The sequence below is a fragment of the Mus pahari genome, chromosome 10, assembly GCF_900095145.1.
Source record: "Mus pahari chromosome 10, PAHARI_EIJ_v1.1, whole genome shotgun sequence".
NCBI classification, from domain to species: Eukaryota; Metazoa; Chordata; class Mammalia; order Rodentia; family Muridae; genus Mus; species Mus pahari.
In genome coordinates this window covers 43,775,329-43,799,703 of record NC_034599.1, presented here as the reverse complement: position 1 = coordinate 43,799,703, position 24,375 = coordinate 43,775,329, and the positions used below count along the sequence as shown (strand labels likewise).

The following is a 24,375-nucleotide window of genomic DNA, read 5'->3' as shown; positions in this document are numbered from 1 at the left end:
CACACACACACACACACACACACACACACACACACACACACACCACACACACACACACACACACACACACACACACACACACCATGCACACCCCACTCAGAGCAGTCCCAGCCTGCTTACCCAAAGAAGCGGAAGTATATTTAGCTTCCTCTGCTTTGATTAAGGAACTGCCTGTCGAGGGAGATAATAAGAGCCTTGCTCCAAGAAAGTGTACCACCTGAGCGCCTCCACCAGCTGCAGAAGTGCCCTTCCGATCATGCTCCTTCCCTTTCATTCAAGTGCTAATTGGCATGGAAATGGCACAGGTGTAAACATGAGGCTTTTGTGTCTTACACCCTCCGACCCTATCATCACCTGGACAAGATAAAGGCCCCGAGATCTGTGTCATCCCCTCCTGCCTCCTGTTCTACCCCGGCCTGGCTTTTTCCCAGTTTTTGCTAAAATTAAACTCGTTTTTAAATCAGAAACCTGTCGGCTGTACCTGCGTTCCACCCCAGACTGGCTGTGCCGCTCCGGTGTGACTCACTTTCTCCTGTGATAGTGACTTGGCACAGCTCCACGCCGCTGCCTGCAGCAGCATCTTCAGTTCTTCTCAGAGCCAAGAGTTTCAACCGTACTGCAGAAAAGAATTTCAGGATCAGTCCATGTGAAGCTGAGTTGGAGTTTCTTAAGGAAAGGTTTTAGTGTAGATTCAAGTGTGAGGGTTAACGGAAAGAGGAGTGCTTAGAGAAAGGGGCCTACCCACCCAAGTGGGCATGTGAGCACTGAACTAAGATGCTTCAATGATGTATTGGATTTTGGTGTCTTTTGAGGTTGTGCCTCAAAGGGTCCATAATGGTAGTGGCCCACAAATGAGATTGTAGGTTGACTTCTTAGGTGCACTGGGCAATATTTATAATCTGATCAGGTAAAACCATGGGTCACAGAGACTTCACAGGGGAGCCTGGATGTGTCTTTCCCTGAAAATGGAGTTTCTAACCTTGCTTGAGAGACGACTAGAGAATTGCTGATTTGCAGTTGGGAAAAGAAAAAGGCCGTGGCTGATCGTACACACGTAAGCATGGTTCTTATTTGAGACATATCATGTAATAGCATGTAGGGCAACATTTTCAGCAAATGGTGCTGCAATTCTTCCTCCTTAAAAGACATGTTTATGTGTCTGTTGGCATGTGTGTCAGTTTGTCACGTGTGTGCCTAGTGCCTGTGGAGGCTAGAGAAAGATGTCCAATCACCTGGAACTGGAGTTACTGACGGTTGTAAGCCAACATGGGTGCAGAGAACCAATCTGGATCCTCTGCAAATAGAACAAATGTCCTTAACCACTGAGCCATCTTTCCAGTCCCCTTGTGCTACAACTATTGACTCTCAGCCAGCAAGATGCTAACTAGATTCATGAGTTGAGATCTATGGGTAGAGACTTCTGTTTCTCTCCAACCCTCTTCCCCTTCTTTTCTGCTTCAGGAGGGTTTATGTGCAGAAGTCACAGGCATTTGCACCCATGTTTCCTCAACCCACCTTCTAAATTCATCCTTGCTGTCCCTAGGGCAAGTACTTGGGGAATCTAGACCAAGCCACATCTCCCCAACTCTCCAGAAATACGGGGATTGGGGGTGGTTAGGTCCTTTTCCTGATGATGTAGTTCTCTTTGGGCCAAGGCTGAGTTTTGTATGTGGTTCATAATGGAATTCCCAGATTGGAAGAAGACATTGATGTGTGGCTTTTATACACTGGGCAGTGTAGTCGGTCGCCTCGAGGCAACATGAGGAAGCGAGTGTTAGAAGCAGCGGGTTAGTTAGGAGTTCTGTGACTTCAGTACAGAGGCTCAGGTCAGGGATGGCGATGGTCAGCTTTCTGTTACTGTAACAAACAACTGAGAGAGTGAACCTGTGGATGGGAAAGGTTGGGTTTGCTTCACAGTCCACGGTCCCTTGTTGCCCCTAGGCCTGTGATGATGCGGCATTCCTGGCAAGGAGCTTGAGAAGGGCCAAAACCTCTCACCTCTCACCTGGCCAGGTAGTGAGAGAGACAACAGGGTGAAAACTCCACCACTCAGGGGCACCCTACAGTGATTTGAAGACTTCCTTCCTAGGGACTACCTTAAAGTTTCTGCCACTTCCCAACAAGAAGTTCGGCAGTAATTGGATGTCATAAGAGAACATTTCTGACCCAGTCTACAGCTACAGAAAGGACAGTAGTTGCCTGCCCAGGGATCACAAGGCCAAGAACAGCTACACTGGGCCATAATCGAAGGGTGTGTGTGTGTGTGTGGGGTGCACTGTTTTACCATATGGCATGGAGTGACTGGATCAGTGTAGTTAACTGAGTTCATGCTTCTAACCAGCACAGCTCAGACGATGGTGCAGTCAACAGACATGGTAGGAGTGTTACTATTGCTTTTATGAAACATCACAACCAAAGCTACTTGGGAGGACACGGTTTCTTTCCCTCATACTTCTGTCTAATAGTTCATGATCAAAAGCAGTGACTGCAGGGCAGGGGCTGGAGCAGGACAGGAACCTGGAAGTAGGAAGCTGATGCAAAGGTTGCAGAGGAGTGCTGCTTACTGGCTTGCCACCATGGCTCCAACAGCCTGTCTTCTTACAGAACGCAGGACCTCCAGATCAGGGGTGGCCCCATCCTCATCAATCACCAGTTCAGAAAATGCTCTACGGTCTTGCCCTCAGTCCTTTCGTATGGAGGCATTTTCTCAGTCAAGGTTCGCTCTTCTCTAATGACTCTTATCTTGTGTCAAGTGGACATAAAGCTATGCAGCACAGGAAGCCAGTGAGTTTGGCACATGTGTGTCACCTGGATTTAATGATTGCCATGGAGATAGGATTGTGTGGAGAGGCTCTTGGTAGTGGCCTTGCTTATAGACTTAGTTCTGAGCTCTCACCAGACCTAGCTCCGTACCATGACCTACTGACCACTGTCTGCCCTGTGTGCACACACTTTTGTTATCATCCCAGAGTCCCTCTGTATTGTCATCACAGCATACGCTTACCGAGGGCCTGCTTGCGTTCACCCCTGTGCGGTGTGCTGGTGGGGGGGAGGTAAGACAGCTCTTCTGGTTTCTGCTTTGGCAGCTTCGTCTCATAGGCAGAGCTGAAAGTTAAAAGTAAATGCAATAAAGGGTTTTATGTGTTTTAACAGTGAGTGCTCAGAAGATAGTGTCCTTGGCACCAAGTCCTGTGTAGTACAAGTCATCCAAGATGCCATTGCTAGCTAGGGTCAGCTTCCTGGAAGAGGCAACCCAGAGTCTATAAAGCAGCATATGCTTAGGCATTGCGCAGGGCTTCCAAGAGTCACCGTCTGGGTTGTTCAATGCACAAGGGCGTCCAGCTGAGGGAGAGGTGGAGGTTAAAATGTAGCCCTTTCACTAGCCAACAGTGAGGATCTGCTGTCTACTTAGAGGAAGGAAACAGGCTTTTCTAGTGTAGAGAAAGGCATCCTTTGGGCTGGCATACAGCTAACCGGCTAACTGCTTTGCAAAGATTTTTCAAGTGGGGAATCTCATTGGTTGTTCTTAGCAACCACAGAAATATGGAAAAGGATGGACACACTCCAATCCAGGGAAGCCAAATGGCTTACATGAGATGCCAAGGCATTTGAAATGGCAGAACTAGAATCTCCGCTCCTTTTTCCTCTCTCCATCTCACCGACCACCTCCTTCCTGATGGGAGGGACTAGGTCTGGTTCCCATGGCTGCCTCCTGGGTGGAGGATAGAACTGAGGCATTGCAGGGAGCAAAGCATGCTAGCGAAGCGGGTCCCTTGTCCCTCCACACATCTCACGGCAGCTAATGAATTGCTAATACAATTTTCTAGATAATTTTATTTCCATAGCCCCAGATTTTAATGTGTTTCCAAAAGCTAGCATTTATTTGCTTAATCTCCCAGTGTAATAGATTCGGGCCTGACTCATCATACATGCAAACAATCAGCTAGGCAGAAACGACAGCAAATTGTTTAATAACTCACATCTAGTCTTTAGATTTTTAACGCGAGTGCATCAGTAGTTTTTCTTGTGTCTCATTTCCTCCTCAACCCTTTCCTGATCTTCTTATTCTTACTCTTTTTCTTTTTCTTTTTCTTATTCTTTTCCTTTTTCTTTTTCTTTTTCTTTTTCTTTTTCTTTTTCTTTTTCTTTTTCTTTTTCTTTTCAAAGTCCTTTTCTTTCACAGTGATGTTGCTTTTCAAGCTAAAGAGTGGAGAAGGTAGATTCCAGAACCTTTAAACACTCTTCTCATCCCACAACCCCACCACTCGGAGTCTTGGTTGGTGAGTAAGTGGCCAAGGAAGGACCTTGTGTTTGTGTGAGATTCTAAGGAGGAGAGACTACGGAGTCATAAAATTTCTTTTTAACTGGTAATTGTAGAACCCTAACCCAGTCAGATGCAGAGCCGGCCATGTGGGGATTTTATTTTCCCTTTTCCCTACTAGAGCCCAGCTCGCCCGTGCACAAAACCTCTGGCCTCATCTTGCCTCCATCTTCCTCCTGTAGTAACACAAAAGCCAGGCAGGCTCTCCCTGCTTCCAGCCCCTTGAGAGCATCCACGCCTTGGATGTGTATGGAGCCCACTAGGCTGTTGGACACTTGGCACCTACCTGTCTTCAGTCAGTTTGAGTTGCTATAACATGGGACCATATCTAGAAATGAATGTCTCCCAGTCCTGAAGTGGGGGNGGGGGGGGGGNGGGGGGGGAGACAGTCTGAGATGGGGATTCCAGCATGGCTGGCTTCGTGGGATGCTCTTCTTCCTCGCTGTAGACTGCAGACTTCTGACTGTGTCCTGCATTCTGACCTTGAAAAAGGGATCTTTTCATCTTCTTAAGGAGGGCTCCACCCCTGTAATAAAAGGCTTTGTTAAGCCTTCACCTGCTGATACCATCCCCTTGGGGGCAGTGATTTTAACATACTCAGTTTTGCAGTGGGGAGGGGGACATTTACAGTACTCCAGCCCTGTGGCCCCACTTTGCCTGTGGGATGCTGTCTGTGCCGTCTGTCCTCTGTGGTCTGACCTCCCCAGTTTACCTGGCTTGCCTCCATCCTCTGTGCTACCTGCTCTGAAAGCCGTGTGCAGCTCACCCTTAGCCATTTTCTTTTACCCCTGGCTTCTCAGATGCACCCTGTTTCTCAGAGCTGAACTCAAAATCTCCTCTGAAGCGCCATTGGAGTCACCCTTTTTTATCTATGCTCCTGGTATTTCTTGACCAGGCTTGGTATCCAGCGTCTCTGCCCCATCTCCGCCTCTTCTCAGCCGGTAATGGAGTGAGACAGGTAAACGGACACAAAGCAAGCTCAGGCCATTCTGTGAGATGCAGGTTGGCCCATGAGAGCAGCTTCTAAGCACCTTGGGAACAGTAAGGGGGCAGAATGCCACTCAGTGTACTCTGCTAGGTGACACATTTCAGGGTGTCCTCCCGGAGTGACATTTATTCATTCTCCGAGTCCATACTGGGGATCTCAGAGTAAGAATAAGAAGTGTTGGCTGGTAGAGGCATGCATGTTCAGGAGACATGCTCCCCCGGCCTGAGTTAAGGCAGCTGTCTGAGCACCTGGCCTAGTTGGGGCTTTCTGTGGGATAGAGTTCAGGGTAAAACGGGCGCAGGTGCTGAAAACCCACAGCTTGAAGACACTGGACTGCGGTGCTGTGTCTTAGAACTTGTGGGTGGACTCTGCTCTTGCTTACCGGGCTGGACTGGACACTGTGGACTGGACACTGGACTCAGTGTCAGAGCTTGTAGTGGCTTCTGCCCAATGGACTATCTCTTTCAGTATGTCCTCCTGCATCGGCTGGGTCTCTCCCAGAGACCTTACTGGTTCCTTCCTGTGGGGCTTGGGTTTGGAATGCTTCAGTTACCTGTGCCTGAAGGTAACTGAATGACCTGCCTCTGACTGTTCTTCCCAGGCCATTTCTGGAGTAATCCCAGCATGCTTTGGTGCTTGCTCCTTACTGCCTAGGGGAAGCCCAGACAAACAGATGTGTCCAACATGAGGTTCAAAAGCTAGGAAGTGACTCAGTTGGGTACAGTAACTCAGATGGGCAAGCATGAGGTCTTGTGTTTGGATGCCCAGCACCCACATAACAGCCAGGCATGGTTTCCTGTGCCTGTAATTCCCCCTGCAGGTAACAGGGACAGGCCAATCCCAAGGCTCCCTGGCCAACTAATCTACCCAAAACTACAAGGTTCAGTGAAAGGTCCTGTCTTAAAATAGATGGAGAGTCATCCTGAGATTAATAACCTCTGGCCTCCCAACACCCCATCATACATGTACACCCTATAAAGGTACATGACACACAGACTAAAAACTAAAAAAATAAGTGGGATTCAGTTGGTGATTTCTAGAATCAAATGGAACCAAGGCGTTTTCTAGATTCCAGCTCTGCCTCTTTCTCACTGTGTGACCTTAGGCAAGTTATTTAATCTCTATTTTCCTCTTTGGAAGAGGGTGGCAAGAATGCCTGCCCATTAGGGATGCTTGTTTTAAATGAGATGACAGCACAGATAAAGCACCTAGTGGAAATGGTGGTCTTTAGTGTCCTCTCTCTTCTGCTCTCAGACCTTTGGAGGACATCAGGGGTTCTTCTTCCACGCAGCCCTCCCAGCTGTTGGTAGATGAAACATGACTGCAGTGTCTGTAGAGAGAGGAGCCAATGGGTAATTGTGTGGTGGTGCAGGGATGTCCTTGCCTTTTTTTCCAGACCAAGCTACATGTGGTCCTGAGGAGGCAAGACCCAGCCCTCCCATTTGCTGTTGCCATTGCTAGTCAGGGGGGCAGCCAAGCTCTTCTGTCCCTAGTGTTGGGAGCTGATGTTCTTAGACACATGGAATCCAAAATGTCAGGCAAGGAGCTGTGAGCTGAGTCGCAGCTGGAAGGCTGTGTCAGGAAGGTGTTGAGGAATGGAAAATAGCAGCCTGCCTTTGTGGGCTTCAGTAGGGCAGCTAGGCTACTGGGCCAGCCGAGCAAGTGAGCAGGTAGAACTGAGTGAATATTTCATGTGACTCACTAGTTGGAAATCCTTTGACAACTTCTCCTTGGTCTGAGGATGAACCCCTGGGCTTTGAGGTATGGCTGGTCAGGACCCACGTGATCTGGCTCCTGGCTCTTCTTTTCACGTTCTCCCTGCTTCTAACGTTAGGACTGGTCATCGTGCTCAACCTGCCATGGCTCTCCCTGAGTGTTCACAGACTCGGTTCTTATCTCGACGCACTGAGATCGGAGCAGGGACTGGTAGACTACTCGTCCAGTCTTTCATCCCCAGAACCCCAGAGAGTCTTCCTTCTAGGAAGTATCACAGTACTATTTATAGAATGAAATGGCTCTCACCGATGCCTGGTATTTTTTTTTTTTTAAGATGGGAAAGTGGTTATAAGAATGTGGTCACCGGTGTTGGTGGTGGCAGTGGTGGTAGTGGTAGCAGTGGTGGCGGTGGTGGCTCACACCTTTAATAGCAGCTCTCAGGATGCAGAAGCAGGCAGATCTTGGAGTTCAAGGCCAGCCCTGGTCTACAGATAGAGTTCTAAGGACAGCCAGGACTACACAGAGAAATCTTGTTTAGGGGGTTAGGGGGGGTGGGGCACTGATCTACAGCTAACCCTAGGGAATAAATGAATGAATCCCTTTGCTGCTCCCAGCTGGGAACCCAATGGAAATCGGGGTGGGTTAATCTCCCTATGTTTCTTTCACCTTACATGGGGTGTGTGGTCTTAAGTGAGTTATGTCACAACAGTGGCCAGCTCGTGTGATCCAGGTTATTGTTGGCTCACACGGAGTCTCCCCTGTCTCCCCACTGCTGCCTCAGACTCTGTAGAGTCCCCGTGATCACGCCCTTAGTCACCTGCCTTCTGCATTGCACTCAAACCCCTTGCAGCGCATCTACGTTACCATCCACATAGTTTTGTATCTTTCTCCCCAAACCTTTAGGTCTCGTGGAGGCCAGGCACCTGTTGGATGCTCAGTCAGCATCGCATGGCCTGGGCTACCCAAGGGGGTTGACTTAGGCTGTGGGCTTTAGGATCTCTAGGGGCAGCGCTGGGTCTTCAGGGGTAAAAATCTGGCCTTGGGTCTCTCCGTTGCTGAGGCTCTCCCACTGCTGTCTCCCACAGGCACGGACATGGCTGTCTTCTGTCTGCTGTGTGGGAAGCGTTTTCAGGCACAAAGCGCACTCCAGCAGCACATGGAGGTCCACGCAGGCGTGCGCAGCTATATCTGCAGTGAGTGCAACCGCACCTTCCCCAGCCACACGGCTCTCAAGCGCCACCTTCGCTCACATACAGGTAGGCTGGTCCAGGGGATGTGGGTGGGGAGCATCTCTGGACCTTATCTCTGGGCTTCACCTCCAAAAAATACATGATGTGTATGCGTGCGCGGGAGGGTGTTTCAGGTTGCGGCATTCTCTGCTTGAAGTTAGATGCAGAAGGGCTTCCATAGAACATTTAAATGCTGACAGCTCTTCCAATCCACCACCCACCCCTCCACCTGTAGACAGTCTGTTCCCAATCTTTCCACACATGGCACAGAAAATAATTCATTAAAAGAAAATCAGACTCTTGAGGTCTGTCCTGGTTCAGGGTGGGCTCTAGATCTCAACACCACTAACGAATATTCCCAAGGGATTCTGATGCTGGAGGTGGGGGGTTGCAAATTGCATTTTGAGAAAAAAACTGGGAAAAATCCCACTTTTTCCCCCCAATCCATCGTAAGTCAGCTCAGGGCTCCAGAGGGTGCTTGGAGGAACTCGCCCTACCTTTATAACAGACACGGGAGGCCTCTGCTGTGGCCCGAATGTTGTCTAGGGAAGACAATGGGAGTCTCTGAGCAAGAGCCATGAGATAGCCCTGCTCAGCCAGTTCACGCGATGGATGGAGTGAGAGACAGGGTATGTGTGAGTCGAGTAGGCAGGGCTAGTTGCCCGGTCCTAGCCTAGTCTTGCTACCACCCTCTTGCTTTAGGGGATAGGATACCCAGTTCAGAGGGCTTTGAAGGAGCTGTTGGTCTTTTCCTAACTGAGGAATAGGTGACTTAGCTCCTTTCTTTGCTCTAAAACAAAAATGAGATCATCTCTTACTGTCCGTGAGTGGAAGAATGCCCATTTCTGAATTGTCTGTCTGTCTGTCTGTCTCTCCCTCCCCTCCCCTCTGTGTGTGTGTGTGTGTGTGTGTGTGTGTGTGTATCTGTTTGTGTGAGAGAGCTGGGATCAAGTCTCTCTGTAAGGATGTAGTGGAGTACATATACAGCATAAATGTCCTTCACGCTTCAGGGAGGGCTGAAAGAACTTCTCATTCTCCTAGCCTTTTCCTAGCTGAGGGATGGAGTCTGTGGCTGGCCCTTAAATGGTGACAGGCTCTGAGGAATAAAGAAGGGGCTTTACTTTCAGGAGCTGAGCAGTAAGGTCCAGCCAGTGGTCAGCATTCTCACCAAGGAGCCTGCCTGGGCTCTGGGTTCTGGATGCCATCCTAGGCAGAGGAGCACAATGCCGTATCATTTTCAAAGGTGAAAGGCTCGCCAGCTGCTTAGAACTACCTAGGGCTGCTCGGTAGGAAGGAGGTCTTAGCAGGTAAGGTCCAGCAAGGGGGACCAAAGAGAGAGGCATATACTCAACAACTTTCTCTATAGTGTCCGCATAAGAACCTCCCTGTAAGATATATACATCATCCCATCAGTGATTCCCTCGTAGACCCCTAAGTTCAGTCTTAGGGAAGATGGCCAGCTTCCGTTAGCCACCTCCAGGTATGGCATTGGATCAAGTCACTTGACGTCACATGGCACGAGTGACTCAAGCCCTAGGAAGTCCACCCAGAATGCAGCTTACTTTGCCCATGCCCCTGTCTCAGAGTTCATTTAGCCACGTGTCAGTCCAACTCTACTCAGGGTAAGCCAAGCTTCAGCAAGGACAGAGTTTGGATGAAACCCTTGCTCATTCTAGAAACACAGACATGTGTGCCCCTTGTGCACACACATTCAAGCACTCATTGATTTTCACACCAGCCCAGCACAGGCTCTGCCCACCCCTGACACAATGCCTTATTAATATTCCGTTGCTCTTGGCCCGTTTGCTGCTGGGGCCGGTGTTTAGCATCAGCAGCTGTGTTTGATGCGTTAGTCCAGCCGTGCTGTTGGCATTGATGGATCCTCGATTCACATAGCTCATCATATAATAAACTCTCAGCTGCACGGAAGGGAGGGGTGGAGAGGATGGGATCTGAGGAGCCCGGGGGGGGGGGGAAGCCACACAGTAATGACAAACCGGGGGAAAACGAGGGTCACAGGTGCCCTGGGCAGGCTAGAGGGGCTCTAATTAGTCTCGTTTGTCCTGCACTTAATGTCAAGCTCATTAACGGGCCTACAGAGTTAATCAACATACCACAAATTGGATTTTGACTTTTGTCGCCAGCTTTATGTACATTGCGGCCAGCCTGACACGCTCAGCTCTCAGGGAGAGGGTTGTAGGTCTGGTAGCCACTGAGCTGTAAATCCTGGGTGGGGTGAGAGTGGGTGTGTGTCATGGTGACTTGTCATTTTTTGCTTCTTTTTTTTTTTTTTTTTTTTTTTTTTTTTTTTTTCACTCTTTCCCTGGGCAGACTCCAGAGAGTNTAAATCCTGGGTGGGGTGAGAGTGGGTGTGTGTCTGATAGACTTGTCATTTTTTGTTTTTTTTTTTTTTTTTTTTTATTCTCTGAATGCTTTTCACTCTTTCCCTGGGCAGACTCCAGAGAGTTCCTATTTAAACTCATTTAACATGTGATCCACTTTGTAATTAAATTCATAAAAATCTGATCAAACAAACCCCTCGGTTGTTTGTTAAACTCTTAGGGCCCCCCTCTGGAAGCCGGGAGCACACACAGGCAGCCAGCCCTCCCTCACTGCCACCCCCTCTTCCCAGAGGGGGGCTGGGTGACTGCCGATGTACGTTTTAATTACCGGCTTCGGCTGAAGTCTCACGTGGCCCTTGCTTTATTTATTTATTTATATCTTAATGAGGATACTGAATCTTTGATTAAAGTCGTAATCGTTGCTGATTCAGGAAGGAGGGGGAGCTGGGTGTCAGACCAGATGGGGCCATGTGTGCAGACAGACAGACAGACAGAGAGAGGTGGGGAGGGAGGGCAGGTGGGCAGACAGCAGAGAGACAGACAGAGAGACAAGAGACAAACAGGCAGGCAGGGAGGGAGAGAGGGAGGAAGGGGGAAAGAGAGCAGCAGGCAGGCAGGCAAGACAGCAGACAGACAGACTGACAGGCAGACAAACAGACAGACAGCAGAGAGGCAGAGAGACAGGCAGGCACACAGACAGCAGAGAGATAGACAGAGAGACAGGCAGACAGAGAAGGGGAGGGAGGGCAGGTGGGCAGACAGCAGAGAGATAGAGAGACAGAGACAGGCAGGCAGGGAGAGAGGGAGGAAGGGAGGAGAGAGAAAGCAGCAGACAGGCAGGCAGACAGCAGAGACAGGCAGGCAGACAGACAGCAGAGAGGCAGAGAGACAGGCAGACAGGCAGCAGAGAGAGAGACAGAGACAGAGAGACAGAGAGACAGGCAGGCAGGCATATGGACAGCAGAGAGGCAGATAGACAGAGTCTCATGCCAGGCTCCCCCTCACTATGGTAGTCCTACAGTCAATTAGTACCTGTGTCAGTGAGGGCTAGCCTCTTGGCTTGGATGGGGATGGGAACAGATCCTTGGTATAGCTCTAGTAGTGAGAGAGACAAGGGTTGGTTTGGCCAGGCCCATGAACTAGGACAGCTCCCCTTAGATGGTGAAGACTGGCGAAGGATGGGACCTCTCTGTGTTTCTGTCATGAAGTCCCCTCCTCCCACCCATGTCCCATGTTCTTTCTGTATATCTTTCACCCCACGAGAGAGAGCGCCAGTGAACAGATCCCAACAACCACTCCCCACACAACCTCAGAGAAAGGTTCTGAGCCACCAGAGGAGGTGAGAATTTATGTGGGTGCGGGGGCCTGCAATTCAGAAAGAGGGACTTTTGGTTAGTGGCCCACAGAGGGGAGACGGCAGAGAGAGTAAAATATCATTTTAAAGAGGAAGTGAAGGCACGGACATGCGAGTCTATAAGGAGAAGGACAATTTATGCCCAGGCACGAGCTCAGTTTGACATGGGGATAATGAAAAAACGTAGGTCATTGTGGATGACTTAAGCCTTCAGCAGCTGAAGAGAATGTATGAAATGCAGGGGACATTACACGGTTGGCAGCCTCGCACATCTGCAGAGGGACAAGTGAAATACAGTGGGCCATTCTTTACCATAAACTGTGGTTGTTGGAGATGCAGCCCAGAGAAATTGTAATTACAGTGACAGAGGAATCAGCGATATTTAAATATTCATGAACAAAGTCTGGGGTGATCAATCTATCTTTATTGTCTGCGCCTTCGCTCCTGTAATAAATAAGTAGCTCCGCACCTCACCTTTCATCCCCCCCCCCCCGAGCTCAACACCTCGGTTACAAAAGTGCAAGGTGGTTAATCCCACTCCTACCCCTTCAGCCCACAGGGATTGAAATGTGGAGTGTCCCAAGAGAACGGTCAGCTGATGGACATGAGGCTAGACCAAGGAAGGGCTGTTCTTCCCAGCCCAATACCCAGAATTCTCCGAGAGTTGATTTTGAGTCTTTCCTGGGCAAGCACTGGGGGCCTAAGGGTGGGAAAGGCACCATTCTAACTCCGGAAGTGTTTTTTGTGGCCCTGTCAGTCAGTACAACACAGCGGTATCATTTAGCCCTGTGGTAAGTGCCCAGTGTTCAGATCCTAGGACCAGACCATAGGGAAGTCCCAACCTAGCTACTTCCAGCTGGGTGACCATGGGATAGTGGTTAAGGATCTCTATAAGCAACTCATTTTTCCCCTCATTTGTAAGATAAGCATATCTCTCATCAGATGGTTTCCATTGCCATGTGACATGGTCTCCGTGATGTTCTCAGATAGCAGTAAAAATACAGCACACATGGACCATATAAATGGCCCATGTTTGGGGGGGTTTTGGTTTGTTTGTTTGTTTGTTTGTTTTAAGTCGTGTTTCTGTAAATAAAAGACCAAAAGTGTTAAGTATTCTTCTCTTTGGGGATAGAGAAGAAAATACAGCTCTGTCTGCCTGGGGAGCTAAAAGGGGAGCGTCCACATAGGGGGGTGGTGATGGGTGAGCAGGGCTTTGAGGGATCCTTAGGGTTCACCAGGGAAAGGAGTAGAAAAGAAGCAGGAAATACAGTTAGGTGGTCGAGTAGGTGAGAGGATGGTGGGTAACATTGGGGGATCAAAGAGAAGTTCTCCGAGCTGGAGGGATTTTTTTAAAGGGTGGGGAAGCTAAGCTAGAGTGGTCCTTGGCCCGGAACCAGAGGAAATAGAGAAGCTTTAGTGAAGTTCCCGGCTCTGCTCCACCTTCGCAGGGACCTGCTTCCTCAGGGCTGTTACTCTTTGTTGGGCCAAGCAGGCTTTCTTTTCCTGGGACTGACCCTTACCCAGGGATGACTGCAGGGCCACAGTAAGTCTGGATGTATGAACACAGGGACTGGCTATTCACGTTGTGGGAGCAGTCAGGTGGTGAATCTAGGCAAACAAACACAGGACACCACGAATGTACCCTGCTGTCCCCCCGGAAACAGAGGCAGGAGGAAGCAAGGGTCTTATAGCCAGTCCATTGTTCTCACAGGTGACCACCCATATGAGTGTGAGTTTTGCGGCAGCTGCTTCCGGGATGAGAGCACACTCAAGAGCCACAAGCGCATCCACACAGGGGAGAAGCCCTATGAGTGTAACGGCTGTGGCAAGAAATTCAGCCTCAAGCACCAGTTGGAGACGCACTACAGGGTTCACACAGGTACTTGAGGGCTGGGCTGGCTCTGGGGCCTGTACGGTGACTGGGGGTAGATGGTAACTTGGAGAAGCCCACGCAACCATGGTTCAAGGATCAACCAGAGAGAAAGGGGGTTAAGAGATTTTACGGGGACTAGCGAGATGAGATGGCTTGGTGAGGCTTGGTGGAAAGAGTGCTTCCTGTTTGCACCGCAGTTTGGTTCCCAGCACCCACATTGGATGGCCCATAATCGTCTATAACTACAGCTCCAGGGGAGCTGACGCCCTCTTCTGGCCTCAGAGGGCACCACATTCATGCACACACATACACAAATAAAAATAATTTTTATTTTTTCTTAATTTATATTTTTGATTTTTCAAGGCAGGGTCTGTGTAACCCTTGGCTGTCCTGGAGCTCACTCTGTAGAGCAGGCTGGCCTCAAACTCACAGAGATCCACTTGCCTCTGCCTCCTACATGCTGGGATTAAAGGCGTGCACCACCACCATCCGACTTTTTAAGAAGTATTCTTTTAAAGGGATAATATGGTGGTCTGAGTACCATCATCCTCCTCTGAAGGCCAAGGCAGACATTACTAATCAATTGTGGCAGATAATAGTAATCAATCGCAGTAGTGTGTCAGGGACCCAGTCAGTCCCCCTAAGCAATCACTATAAACCATCAAGGAGTATCAGGCAATATGATGCTTCTTACAAGTCCCAAATTACAGTTAAGTTGGCCAGAGTAGGGAGAAGTGAAATTTGAGTGATTTTTTTTTTTTTTATGTTGCTCCATTCACGGTTGGAGGCATAATCAGAGGGCATTAAGTTATGATAAGGGTCAGGAAGTTGTGACATTAATTCCGGTGTTCTGAAATGAAAGGACCCACTGTATTTAATAGTAGAATGTTCCACCATGACAGAGTGCTTCCACATTCCTTTTTACTTAGAAAAATCATGATTCTCTGTCTTTTACTGGGGTCTGAGGACAGACAGAAGGACAGGGTTTGGAGTTGGAGAGAGTGGAGCCTAGGACCAGCCTCTACTTAATTGGAAAGCCTATTTCTTCCCCATTTTAAGTTCAGTTGCTTAAAATGTGCCCCAGTGGGAGTATTGACCAGCTAGCATCTGAGCATGTGTCTTTGGAGAGCTGGTTGTTAAATACCCACCCCCTGTAGTCTGCCAGCTGCAGGGAAGGTAGCATTTTCTGTGAGGCTAAGAGTGAAATAGAGCAAAGGAAGATGCCCTCTCTGATTAGTGGGGACAGCACCCAGTCCAGACAAGGGTATGGTGACCTCAGCTGGCTTAAGAAAGAGAAGAACCCAGGGAGGGGCAGGCAACCAGCAGGTGTAGGAGGTGGAGCTGTTCTCAGAGCTCCTTCTCCTTGCCTGAGCTCTGTTTTTCTTGCCTCTGGCTTAAAGCCACAGCAGAGGACAGGGTGCTCATGGCTGACACATGAGTGGCCCAAGGGATATCCCAGAGTCCCGGGGTTTCCTCAGTCCCTTGTTGTGGGATGTGACCTAGTGGGCAGATCATTAAATGCATCGGCGGTGACTATTGTAAATAGCTGGTCGATAGTTAGATCACTTTGGCTGTTCATTACTTCATTATTTGCTGGGGCCTCGGCACGGAGGAGTATCGATAGCGAGATGGCTGACCAGTTAATTACTGTATTGAAACAAGGTTCCCTTACATCTCTGCTCAGCTCCAGGGGACTCTAGTGGAAGGGAGGTCTGGAGAGCCGGCTAGGGTGACACTATCGTGCACTCCTAGGTTCTCTGCACTGCCCCTCCGCACTGTCCTAGACTGGGAGGCAAAGTCCAAGAGAGGTCCTTGGAGCATGAGTGGGTAGACAGCCCTAGATAGAGTGTATTTGAAGGATTGGTTTCTTGTATTCCCCCTACCGCTCCTCCTTCCTGACTGTAGCTCTAAGAAGACTGTATCCGTTCTCCTGTTCCCTGTGGGTGAGCTTTGTTATGCAGAAGCATCCAGAAGGGCTTCAGGACTTGCTATCCCTTTCCACAGCACACACATTTCCTTAATTAGTAGGGAAGCACCCTGCCTTAAGATAGTTAGAGGAGAGCCCAGAACTTCATGGACAGTCCTCCCGTTACCAGCCACTAGCCTATTTACAGTAGTCAGGAAATAAAGTAGGAGTGAAGTGCCCCAGTTACCAGACCACTAGGCCTGTGTGGATAACGGCTGCCTTGTTGAATGGTCCAGCCCTCGGTCTTGGGAAGTTCTGTTGGTGACGGCAGGGCTACAAGGATGGACATTCTCCAACGAGCCCAAGGATGGCTCAAGGCCCTTCTGGTCTTCACATCCCCCATGTCCTGTCTTGTCTCTTCCACAGGTGAGAAGCCCTTTGAGTGCAAACTCTGCCACCAGCGCTCCCGGGACTACTCGGCCATGATCAAGCACCTGAGAACACACAACGGTGCCTCGCCATACCAGTGTACCATCTGCACGGAATACTGCCCCAGCCTCTCCTCCATGCAGAAACACATGAAGAGCCACAAGCCGGAGGAGATCCCACCTGACTGGAGGATAGAGAAGACGTACCTCTACCTGTGTTATGTGTGAATGGGGGGGGGGCATCCCCCCCCAACACATGGTAGAGCAGCGGCAGGAGCCAGCAAAGGCAAGCTAGAACCAGACAAAGTGGAAAGACTACGGAGAAAAGAATAACAGAAAAGAAAAGGGGGGGATAGAAGAGAGAGAGGAGGAGAAGGAAGCCTGGTAGTTACTTGGCCTTTGATTATTTCCTGGGGCTCCAGGCGATCTGGCTATCAAGCCACTGCCCCTTCCCTGGGGTCGCTGCCCTCCTTGGTCCTCTTGGGTGGGTGGGTGGGTTTGCTCATTCACACAGGGGCATATTTCTCTCCTCCCCACAACCTATAACTTCCTTTTGTGTCTAGAAATGGAAACCAGGAAGCAGAGGTGAGGGTCTCTCTGGTCAGAGCTATGACCTCTTAGACCTCCTTTCCCCTCCTCTGAAGAGGATGGGAGGGGAGCAGAGAGGGAGAGGCAGAGATGGGGGGGGGTGTCTCCCCGGCTGATGCTCAGAGTGGCAGCTCTGGCGTCATGGCGGGAGAGTGGGGAGGGAAAGGCTTTCCGCTCTGCCCAACTCCAGCTGGTGCCCCTCACAGTCCAGTGGCTCTCCTCACCCTTCAGCTTCTTGCACCTGCTTTTGATGGCTGTTCTCTGGTCACAAGGGACTTACACCCTCTGTGAATCTGAACTGTATCTTCCTTAGGTTCCTCCTAGGGAAAGCTGTGTCAGATTCCAAAACCCCTCCTTCCTTCCTTCCTTCCTTCCTTCCTTCCTTCCTTCCTTCCTTCCTTCCTTCCTTCCTTCCTTCCTTCTTTCCTTCCTTCCTTCCCTTAGCTTTCAGAGAACACAGAACAAAATAAAGCAGAAAAAATTGTACCCCAGCCAAACTCCCTCATGAGCAGGGTCCTGCTGAGCTGCTCTCTGCTTGCAAATGGAAACAACATCAAACAAAAACCAACTAAATATATTCCATCCCACCCTCCAAACAAGTACACATCCCTGCAACCCCAGCTCAGCCCCTAGGGGAAGGAATCCCATCATCCTATTGAAAGGTCCCATTGCCCTAGAGGAGGAGTGGATGCCCTCTCGCAGGGTAAGCTTTACGTGGAGGTGGGAGTGGATGCCCTGCCTGATCAGGGCGGGAGGACTGGCCACTGGAGGACATTGCTGTCACTGAGGATCCTCTAAGCACAGGGAGAACCCTAGATCTGGAGATTAGCACCGAATTCCTGGCTGGGAGTGGAGGTGGTAGGGCTGCCCCAGGGAGCAGAGGGGAGGAGCTGACTGCGCTTCTGGCCTCTTGTCCTGTTTGCTTTTAGCACATTGTACTTGAATTACCTCAGTTTCTTTTTTTTTTTTTTTTTTTTTTTGGTAACCTCATAAGCTTTTGAATCCCCTATCTCCTTTCCCACCCACCCCTTTGGTTGTAGGAGATATTTAGAGGGACTGGGAGGGTGTCATTTTCTGTTCTAGTGGAAGTTAATAGTTGGCTTTGAACCTGACCTGGTAGAGGCCCCCCCTTCTCTGCCTGGAAGCTGTAGGAAAAAGTGGACCACTCAGGATCTGAATGGAGTCCAGGAGAGCTGAGAAGGTGGTGGGAGTGGAGGGAAGGACGATTGGGTTGTCACTATGTCTCCCCATACTGTCACTAGTCACTGTCCGCACCACCCAGGGCTCAGACCACCAGTGCCTGGCTTTAGTAGCCCGAAACACCCTGGAGAAAGGTGCCAGTGGGCTGTTTAGGTTCTAGAGGGCCTGTTACTAAGATCTATACAGCCACGTGGTCTCCTGCCGTTAACACTGCCAGAGTTGGTATATTTTCATGGCTGGTGTGTACACGAGGGGCAGACGAGCCAGGTTTTGGTGTGATGGGTAGGGTATTATTGTTTTTCTAACAGCTACCTCTTCTGTTTGTCCAGTCTGTGGCTCCTTCTGCAGCTCTGCCTCCTCCAGCTTCCCTGCCCTGAATTTTGGGAAGCACATTTGCAATAATCCCTCCCCTTGGCTTTGGGACGGACCCTCACCCACTTCATTTCGCGCTTTATGTGTAAGAGACCTGTTGTCCTTTCCGCTCCTCCTCTTCTTTCTCCGAGAGAGTCATGGCTGTGTTTTTTGATCTCAGATTTTAAAAAGTGGTTTTAGGAAAGCCGTTGGCAGGGGCGAAGGGCCGTGAAAAGGAAAGTTGAGGGGGTGGGCAATGCCTTAGCCACGCCCCCTATTTCTCGGCCACACCCCCATTCCGCCCATATTTTTTTTTTCCCTACAATTTCATCCTATCTGAAGGCCTTAAGAAAACAACGTGTGTTGAGAGGATATGGGTTAGGGACGCTTGACTCTCTGGTGTGAGGTAGGGATGGTAAAGTGCAGAGGGGACTATTTTGGACTTAGTGCATTGGGAAGGGGAAGAAAAAAACAACAATTTTAAGCTTGAAATACATGGCCAGAACAGCTGTCGTGCTTATAATGTGAAAAGAGAATCTTCTAGAAAAGAATGGTCTTTAAAGTCATTACGCACTATGGCTTATTCTCCCGACCCCGTGGGGGGGGGGGGTCCAGTGTGAGCTGCTCACTTTCAGGGATCTGTAAATCCCAGAAAACAGTATTTTCAACAGTAAGATGTCATTCAAGATTGGTGACAAAGGGAAAACCTTTCAACTACTCCATAGAACTGGCTGGTCCCTTGCTTCCCAACCCTTCCCACTCAGCCTGCCCCAGACCCCCGCCCAACCATAAAAGCTTGAGAGGGCTGAGCTGATCTTTTGCAAACTGTAATATTTTTGTAGTGTTTGTTCTTTCTTCCGTTCTACAGGACCTTGCTCTTTCCTTTTGTAATGTGAACGGGGGTGGGGTGGGGGCTAAAAAAAAAAAAGTAAAAAAAAAAAGTTCATGGCCATCAACCGCAAAATCTGTGTGTGTGTGTGTGTGTGTGTGTGTGTGTGTGTGTGTGTGTGTAGGTGAAGTCACGAGGTATTGTCTGTGCTGCTGTCTCAGTGTTGGTTGGTACTTGCTCAGCCTGCCCTGTCTGTCCCTGAGGGCTCTGGGATCCTAGTGGAGACAGGGACAGCTTAGAAGGGACCCCTTCCTTCTGTTTCCCTTGGAGCCAAGACACCTGCCCCTATGTTCCACCAGGTCTTTCCCCCAGCTTCCCATTCAGAAAGAGGAAATGGTTTTGAAGTCGCCAGGGCCTTCTCTGCTGGGCTTGATGGCCAGTGGGCAGGTTAGGAGGCTGTAGCCGCTGGAGCACGAAGCTGAGGAGGCTGGAAGGGTGGAGACCCTTTCTTTCCCAGGGTAAACCGTGTTTCCGCCCGACATCTGGATCATACGCCTCTGCCTTTGGCCATGTTGTTAACAGAACCCTGGAACCCCCGACTGGCTGCTGCCTTATCCAGCTCGGTGACCTTCTCCCCACCTAGCAAATCCAAGCTGCTCACTGGCCCCTCCTCAGTTTCTACGAATGAATCCCTTCATGCCTCTGACCACACTGACCCCCCCCCCAGTGCTTCTCCCCTGCCTACTCCTTTGCTCATCTAAAGCATTAAAATCCTATATGTATATAGGATAGACAAATATATATATATATTATATATATAGAAAGAGATATAGCAAGAGAGATATAAGATAGAGAAATGTCATTGCTGCTTGGTTGCTTTATGTGAAGAGGAAGGCAGGTCTGGGGGACAAGGGGTGGGTTGGGAGGCTGGGGGAGCCCAGTGATTCAGTACAATCCAGGGACGCCACACGGGCTTGTTTAAATCTTCGTGCCTGAACCGTTTTTCCATGTTGAGGAAAAAAAAAAAAAAGAAAGAAAAGAAAGAAAACTGCTGCAGATTTTTAGGGGTATATGGTATTGCTGCCAGGTACCGTGGGGGTAGCCGGGACAGGAGGACCAGGGTCCCTTAGAGAAGAGGGGACAGGAAGCACTTTGGGTCTTGGGCCATGGTGGGGGAAGTGGAGCGGGTAAGACTTTTTGGCCAATCCCCTAGCCAGCCAGACTAAGGTGGACACTGGGGACACTGACGACGACGTGAGACAGATGCATAAAGAGCTGGGGGCTGGGGTTCTGTTGATTTATCCTCCCTGTGACCCCCCCCCCGCTTGCTATCTCACCCCCTTCCATCCAGCCTTGTCCTCTCCTGTCCTGAATCTTCTGACCCGGTACGGTGGCCACACTTACCTGGAGGTTCCTGGAGGAGGGCAAACAGCAGAACAACTAACAACCGGGTGGAGGAGGACAAAAGAGAGAAGCCCAGGAGAAGGATTGGGGACGAACAGAATAGATGGAGTCAGGGGAAAGAATGAGGATAAGAGGGAAGCAGCCCCAGCAAGCCTGCCCGCCAGCAGCTCTGAGTCCTCGGCTCCTGGGTGGCCCACTTTGCAGACAGGGTCCCTCCTCCCCGAGTGTATCATAGTACTTGTTCACATAGTGTTATGCATGAATCCTCGTAAGGTGAAGAACCGTCATGATGCACCATGCCATCGCCCTATATATAAAGATAAATATATATAAATATATGTATGTATGTACGTAAGTTATAGCACTGAGGGCCCTCTGGCCCTGCTGGACCAAGCATAACTAAGCCTTTTGGTTTGGGTTGTCATGTTACTTTGTTTTTGTTTTTTTTGTTTTGTTTTGTTTTCTTGGTTTTTTTTTTTCTTTTTCTTGTTTTTTCTTCTTTTTTTGCTTGTCTGCTGCGAGAGCACAGGTGCCAGTCCAATTGCTTCGTTATCACAGAATAGTGTTTTTAATTCATCAATGTTCTAGTTAATGTCTACCTCAGCACCTCCTCTTAGCCTAATTCTAGGAGGTTGCCCAATTTTGTTTCTTCAATTTTATTGGTTCTTTTGGTTGTTGTATAAATCACTCTCCCCGCCCTTGGCTCCTCCCTCTCCCCGCCCTTGGCTCCTCCTCCTTTCTCCTCTCCTGTCTCTCCCCCCACCCACCCACCCTCTCCTTCCCTCAGGTCCCACACCCTCCTTCCCGTTAGCCCCTTCTTACCCCTGTCCTTGCCTTCATTTTCCTCCAGTCCTAATAGCTTTCTGTCCACTTGGAAGTGCGCTCCCCGTTGCCGCCGCTTACCTACCCACACCTGCCTTCGTTCGGTGTAGACTGATGCGTTTCTTTGTTAACTTCAGTGTTTCTGACAAGACTTTAAAAAAAAAAAAGGAAAAAAAAATGAATTTACTGCTGCAGGTTTTTTTCTCCATGTGTCACCAAGTGAAGTTTGTGCCTTCTATAGCAAAGAGAATATTTTTTACATCCTACTAACAGTAGATTTTTTTGTAGTGAACATTTTTTGTATTTTTATTTATAAGTCTCATAAGAAAAATAGCGATGTTCAGTTGTATACCTTGAATCTGCAGTTAGAAGAGAATAAAGTTAATTCAGTTGTCTCTGGCTCCAAGTGTCCTTTTTAAAAAAAAAACAAAAACGTGCCTTGACCCCTTTCTTTCCTGTCTTGGGTGGGAACACACTGGAGGAACTGGGATTTCTGCCTGGAGATGAAAGCAGAGAAACGTTAATGTGTTGGTATAAGCCCTGATTTCTTTTGCATTCTTAGTGATTTGGTGACCTGTGTGTGTACACAGACGCACAGGTACACGGACATCTGCCACTGTGCACGTACGGTGGGGGTGGGGGTTGGGGATGGGTCAGAGTACAACTTCAAGAAGTCAGTCCTCTCCTTCCACTGTGTGGATTCTGGGGATCATAGTCCAACACTCCGTGGCACGTTCCTTTGCCACTGAGCCATCTCGGCCCCACATTCAGCCTTTTTGCCTGCTGCCTGCCCTCTGAGGTGAGAACAGGTCTACAGATGCTCTGGAACCAGGGTTGGAAATGGTTGTAAGCCATCAGGCAGCTGCTGGGAATCCAACCTGGGACCTCAGCAAGAGCAAGAAGTGCTCTTAACTACTGAGCCATCTCTCCATCCCATAATACAAAGGGAGTCCGTTCTCTGTTCACCTTTGAGTCCTGGGAACCCAAGTCTGGCCATCAGGTTTGGCACCAGGTACCATTTCTCACTGATCCATCTCATCAACCCAACGCCCTTGCTTTTGGGGGTGTGGGTTGAGAAGCCGTGTTAAATGTCTGAATGTCGTTTAACCTTGGAACAATGTACTAAGTGACATTTTCATTCAGTAAAACTCTGGAATGAGTGATAGTTTCTGCACTGGGGATTCGGGAAACAGCACTCCCGGAGCTGGAGCTGCCACGTGTTTTTCAAAGCATGTGGTAACCACTCAGTCTCATGCAGTTAGTGTCCAGATCAGAAGCCAAAGCTTTTCCCAGGCTTGAGGTAAGATCGCCTGTCTTCTTCACAGGGAGGCAAGCTTCGGAGTTGTCGCAACACAGAGCTTCCACCAGAAGATTCTGTGGCAGCCGTGACCTGTTGCATAGCTAGAGGCTTTGGGTATATAGCACCTGCCTGACCTACAACGCCTGGGGCTCCATCTGGTCCCCGGCTGCAGGTGAGAGCGCCACCTGGCTCATCATCAGCTCTGCCTGCAGTTCTGCTCAGGTCCTGGATGCACAGCCTGATGACATCTCTGCCTTTCTTCTCCAGCGTCATCTGTCTCCCCACTAGACCCAACTCACGGCCTCCACAGTGGGTCACTAACAGAAACAGTGTAGCCTGAGTCCCTGCACTTCCACTGCCGTGTGTGTGTGTGTGTGTGTGTGTGTGTGTGTGTGTGTGTGTGTGTGTGTGTGTGTGTTTCCAGTTTTCATTCTCCCAGGTCCTGGGTCTGTTGGCCTTAGGGTTGTTGAGCTGAGAGCCACTGTCACACTAACCCTAACAACCCTCCCAGGAAGAGGTCCAGCCCAGGGCAGGCAGCCTCCCATTCTTCAGAGCCCTAGGTCCTCTGTTGGTCCTTCTTTCCCTTCTCTTTCTCCTCATCGTCCACCCCAGGTTTGCATCTCTCTTTGTCACTCCTCCGTTTTCCCCCCCATTACTCACTCTCATTTCTGGGAGATTTTTTTGCCCCGTACCTCACTCCCACATCATGTTTCCCTGCTTCTAAAAAAACAAAAACAAAAAAACAGTCCTTGGCCAAAGATGTATATGTTTTGATTGGGATCTGCTCCCCTCAACCCTTGCCCCTCTCGGCCAGCCCCCGCCCCTCCCTCTCTGTACCTCGTCCCTCCCCCTCTGCACCCCACCCCTCCCTCAGGCCCCGGCTTTCTCTTGACAGATGGGAGGGCAGTGGGCACTCCCTCTTTAAAACAACATTTAATCGCCGTTTTCTGTTCTTGGACATCAAAGCTGGGGCTTAGGCACTGCACTGGGGTCCCGGCGGCGCGGGCTCTTGGGGAGAGGAGGTAAGTGAATAGGAGCTGGCTGAATGGGCTTTGTGTGACCGCCGGGGTCTGCCTGCTTTACATGCTCTTTGACCCAGATATGATCTCATGGAGAGAAAGGGGCCCGGCCAGGCCAGCCTGAGAACGCTCCTCCGAGGCCTGCCGCAGCCCCTCCTCCCTCCCTGGGCAGCGGGCCGCAGCTGCCCTCTGCCCCAGCCCGCAGCATGGGGAACTGCCTCCAGGGCAGGCCCCCGCCAGGGGTGGGGGTGGGGCGGGGCACGAGGCTGAGGTCAGAAGAGGGGACAGGCAGCTGGACTGGAAGGATAGAGTCCCAGGTTGGGTGGATGGGGATCATCCCACTTGCGTTCTTGGCTCGGTTGGCTGGGAGCCTCCTCCACACATGTACTCACGACTCCCCTGCGGTCCCTTCCTGTCCAGTGCTCTCTGTCACTACTGCAGAGGTTCTGGTACACCCTTGATGGCCTCTCCTTTTAGTGGCTCTGGATGTCACTCAGGCAGCAGAGCTGAAGCCCAGAGTTAACAGAAGTCTGCCCAAGACCCACAAGAGTGTGGCTGATCGAACAAAGAAGAGCGAATCTAAGGACTTCTCCATCCCGCCAGCCAGCGCCTCCTCTCCCTCCACCCACAGTGCCTTCCACCTGACTACCAGTAGAGTCCCTCTCGCCCCAGTTATCAATCCTTCCCTCTTCCATCCTGCAGTGA

General features: G+C 50.0%; 1 protein-coding gene across 1 annotated transcript in view; it reads left to right on the top strand.

The window, feature by feature from the left end:
* The window catches only part of LOC110327725 (zinc finger and BTB domain-containing protein 16), a 176,999-nt gene extending 160,524 nt beyond the window's left edge, over positions 1 to 16,475 (top strand). The window contains exons 4-6 of the mRNA XM_029543812.1: positions 8,111 to 8,281; positions 13,662 to 13,829; positions 16,156 to 16,475. Of these exons, the coding sequence (XP_029399672.1) occupies positions 8,111 to 8,281; positions 13,662 to 13,829; positions 16,156 to 16,385 (569 nt within the window). The 3' untranslated portion in view covers positions 16,386 to 16,475. The remainder of the gene's footprint in view (positions 1 to 8,110; positions 8,282 to 13,661; positions 13,830 to 16,155) is intronic.
* The last annotated feature ends 7,900 nt before the right edge of the window (positions 16,476 to 24,375 follow it).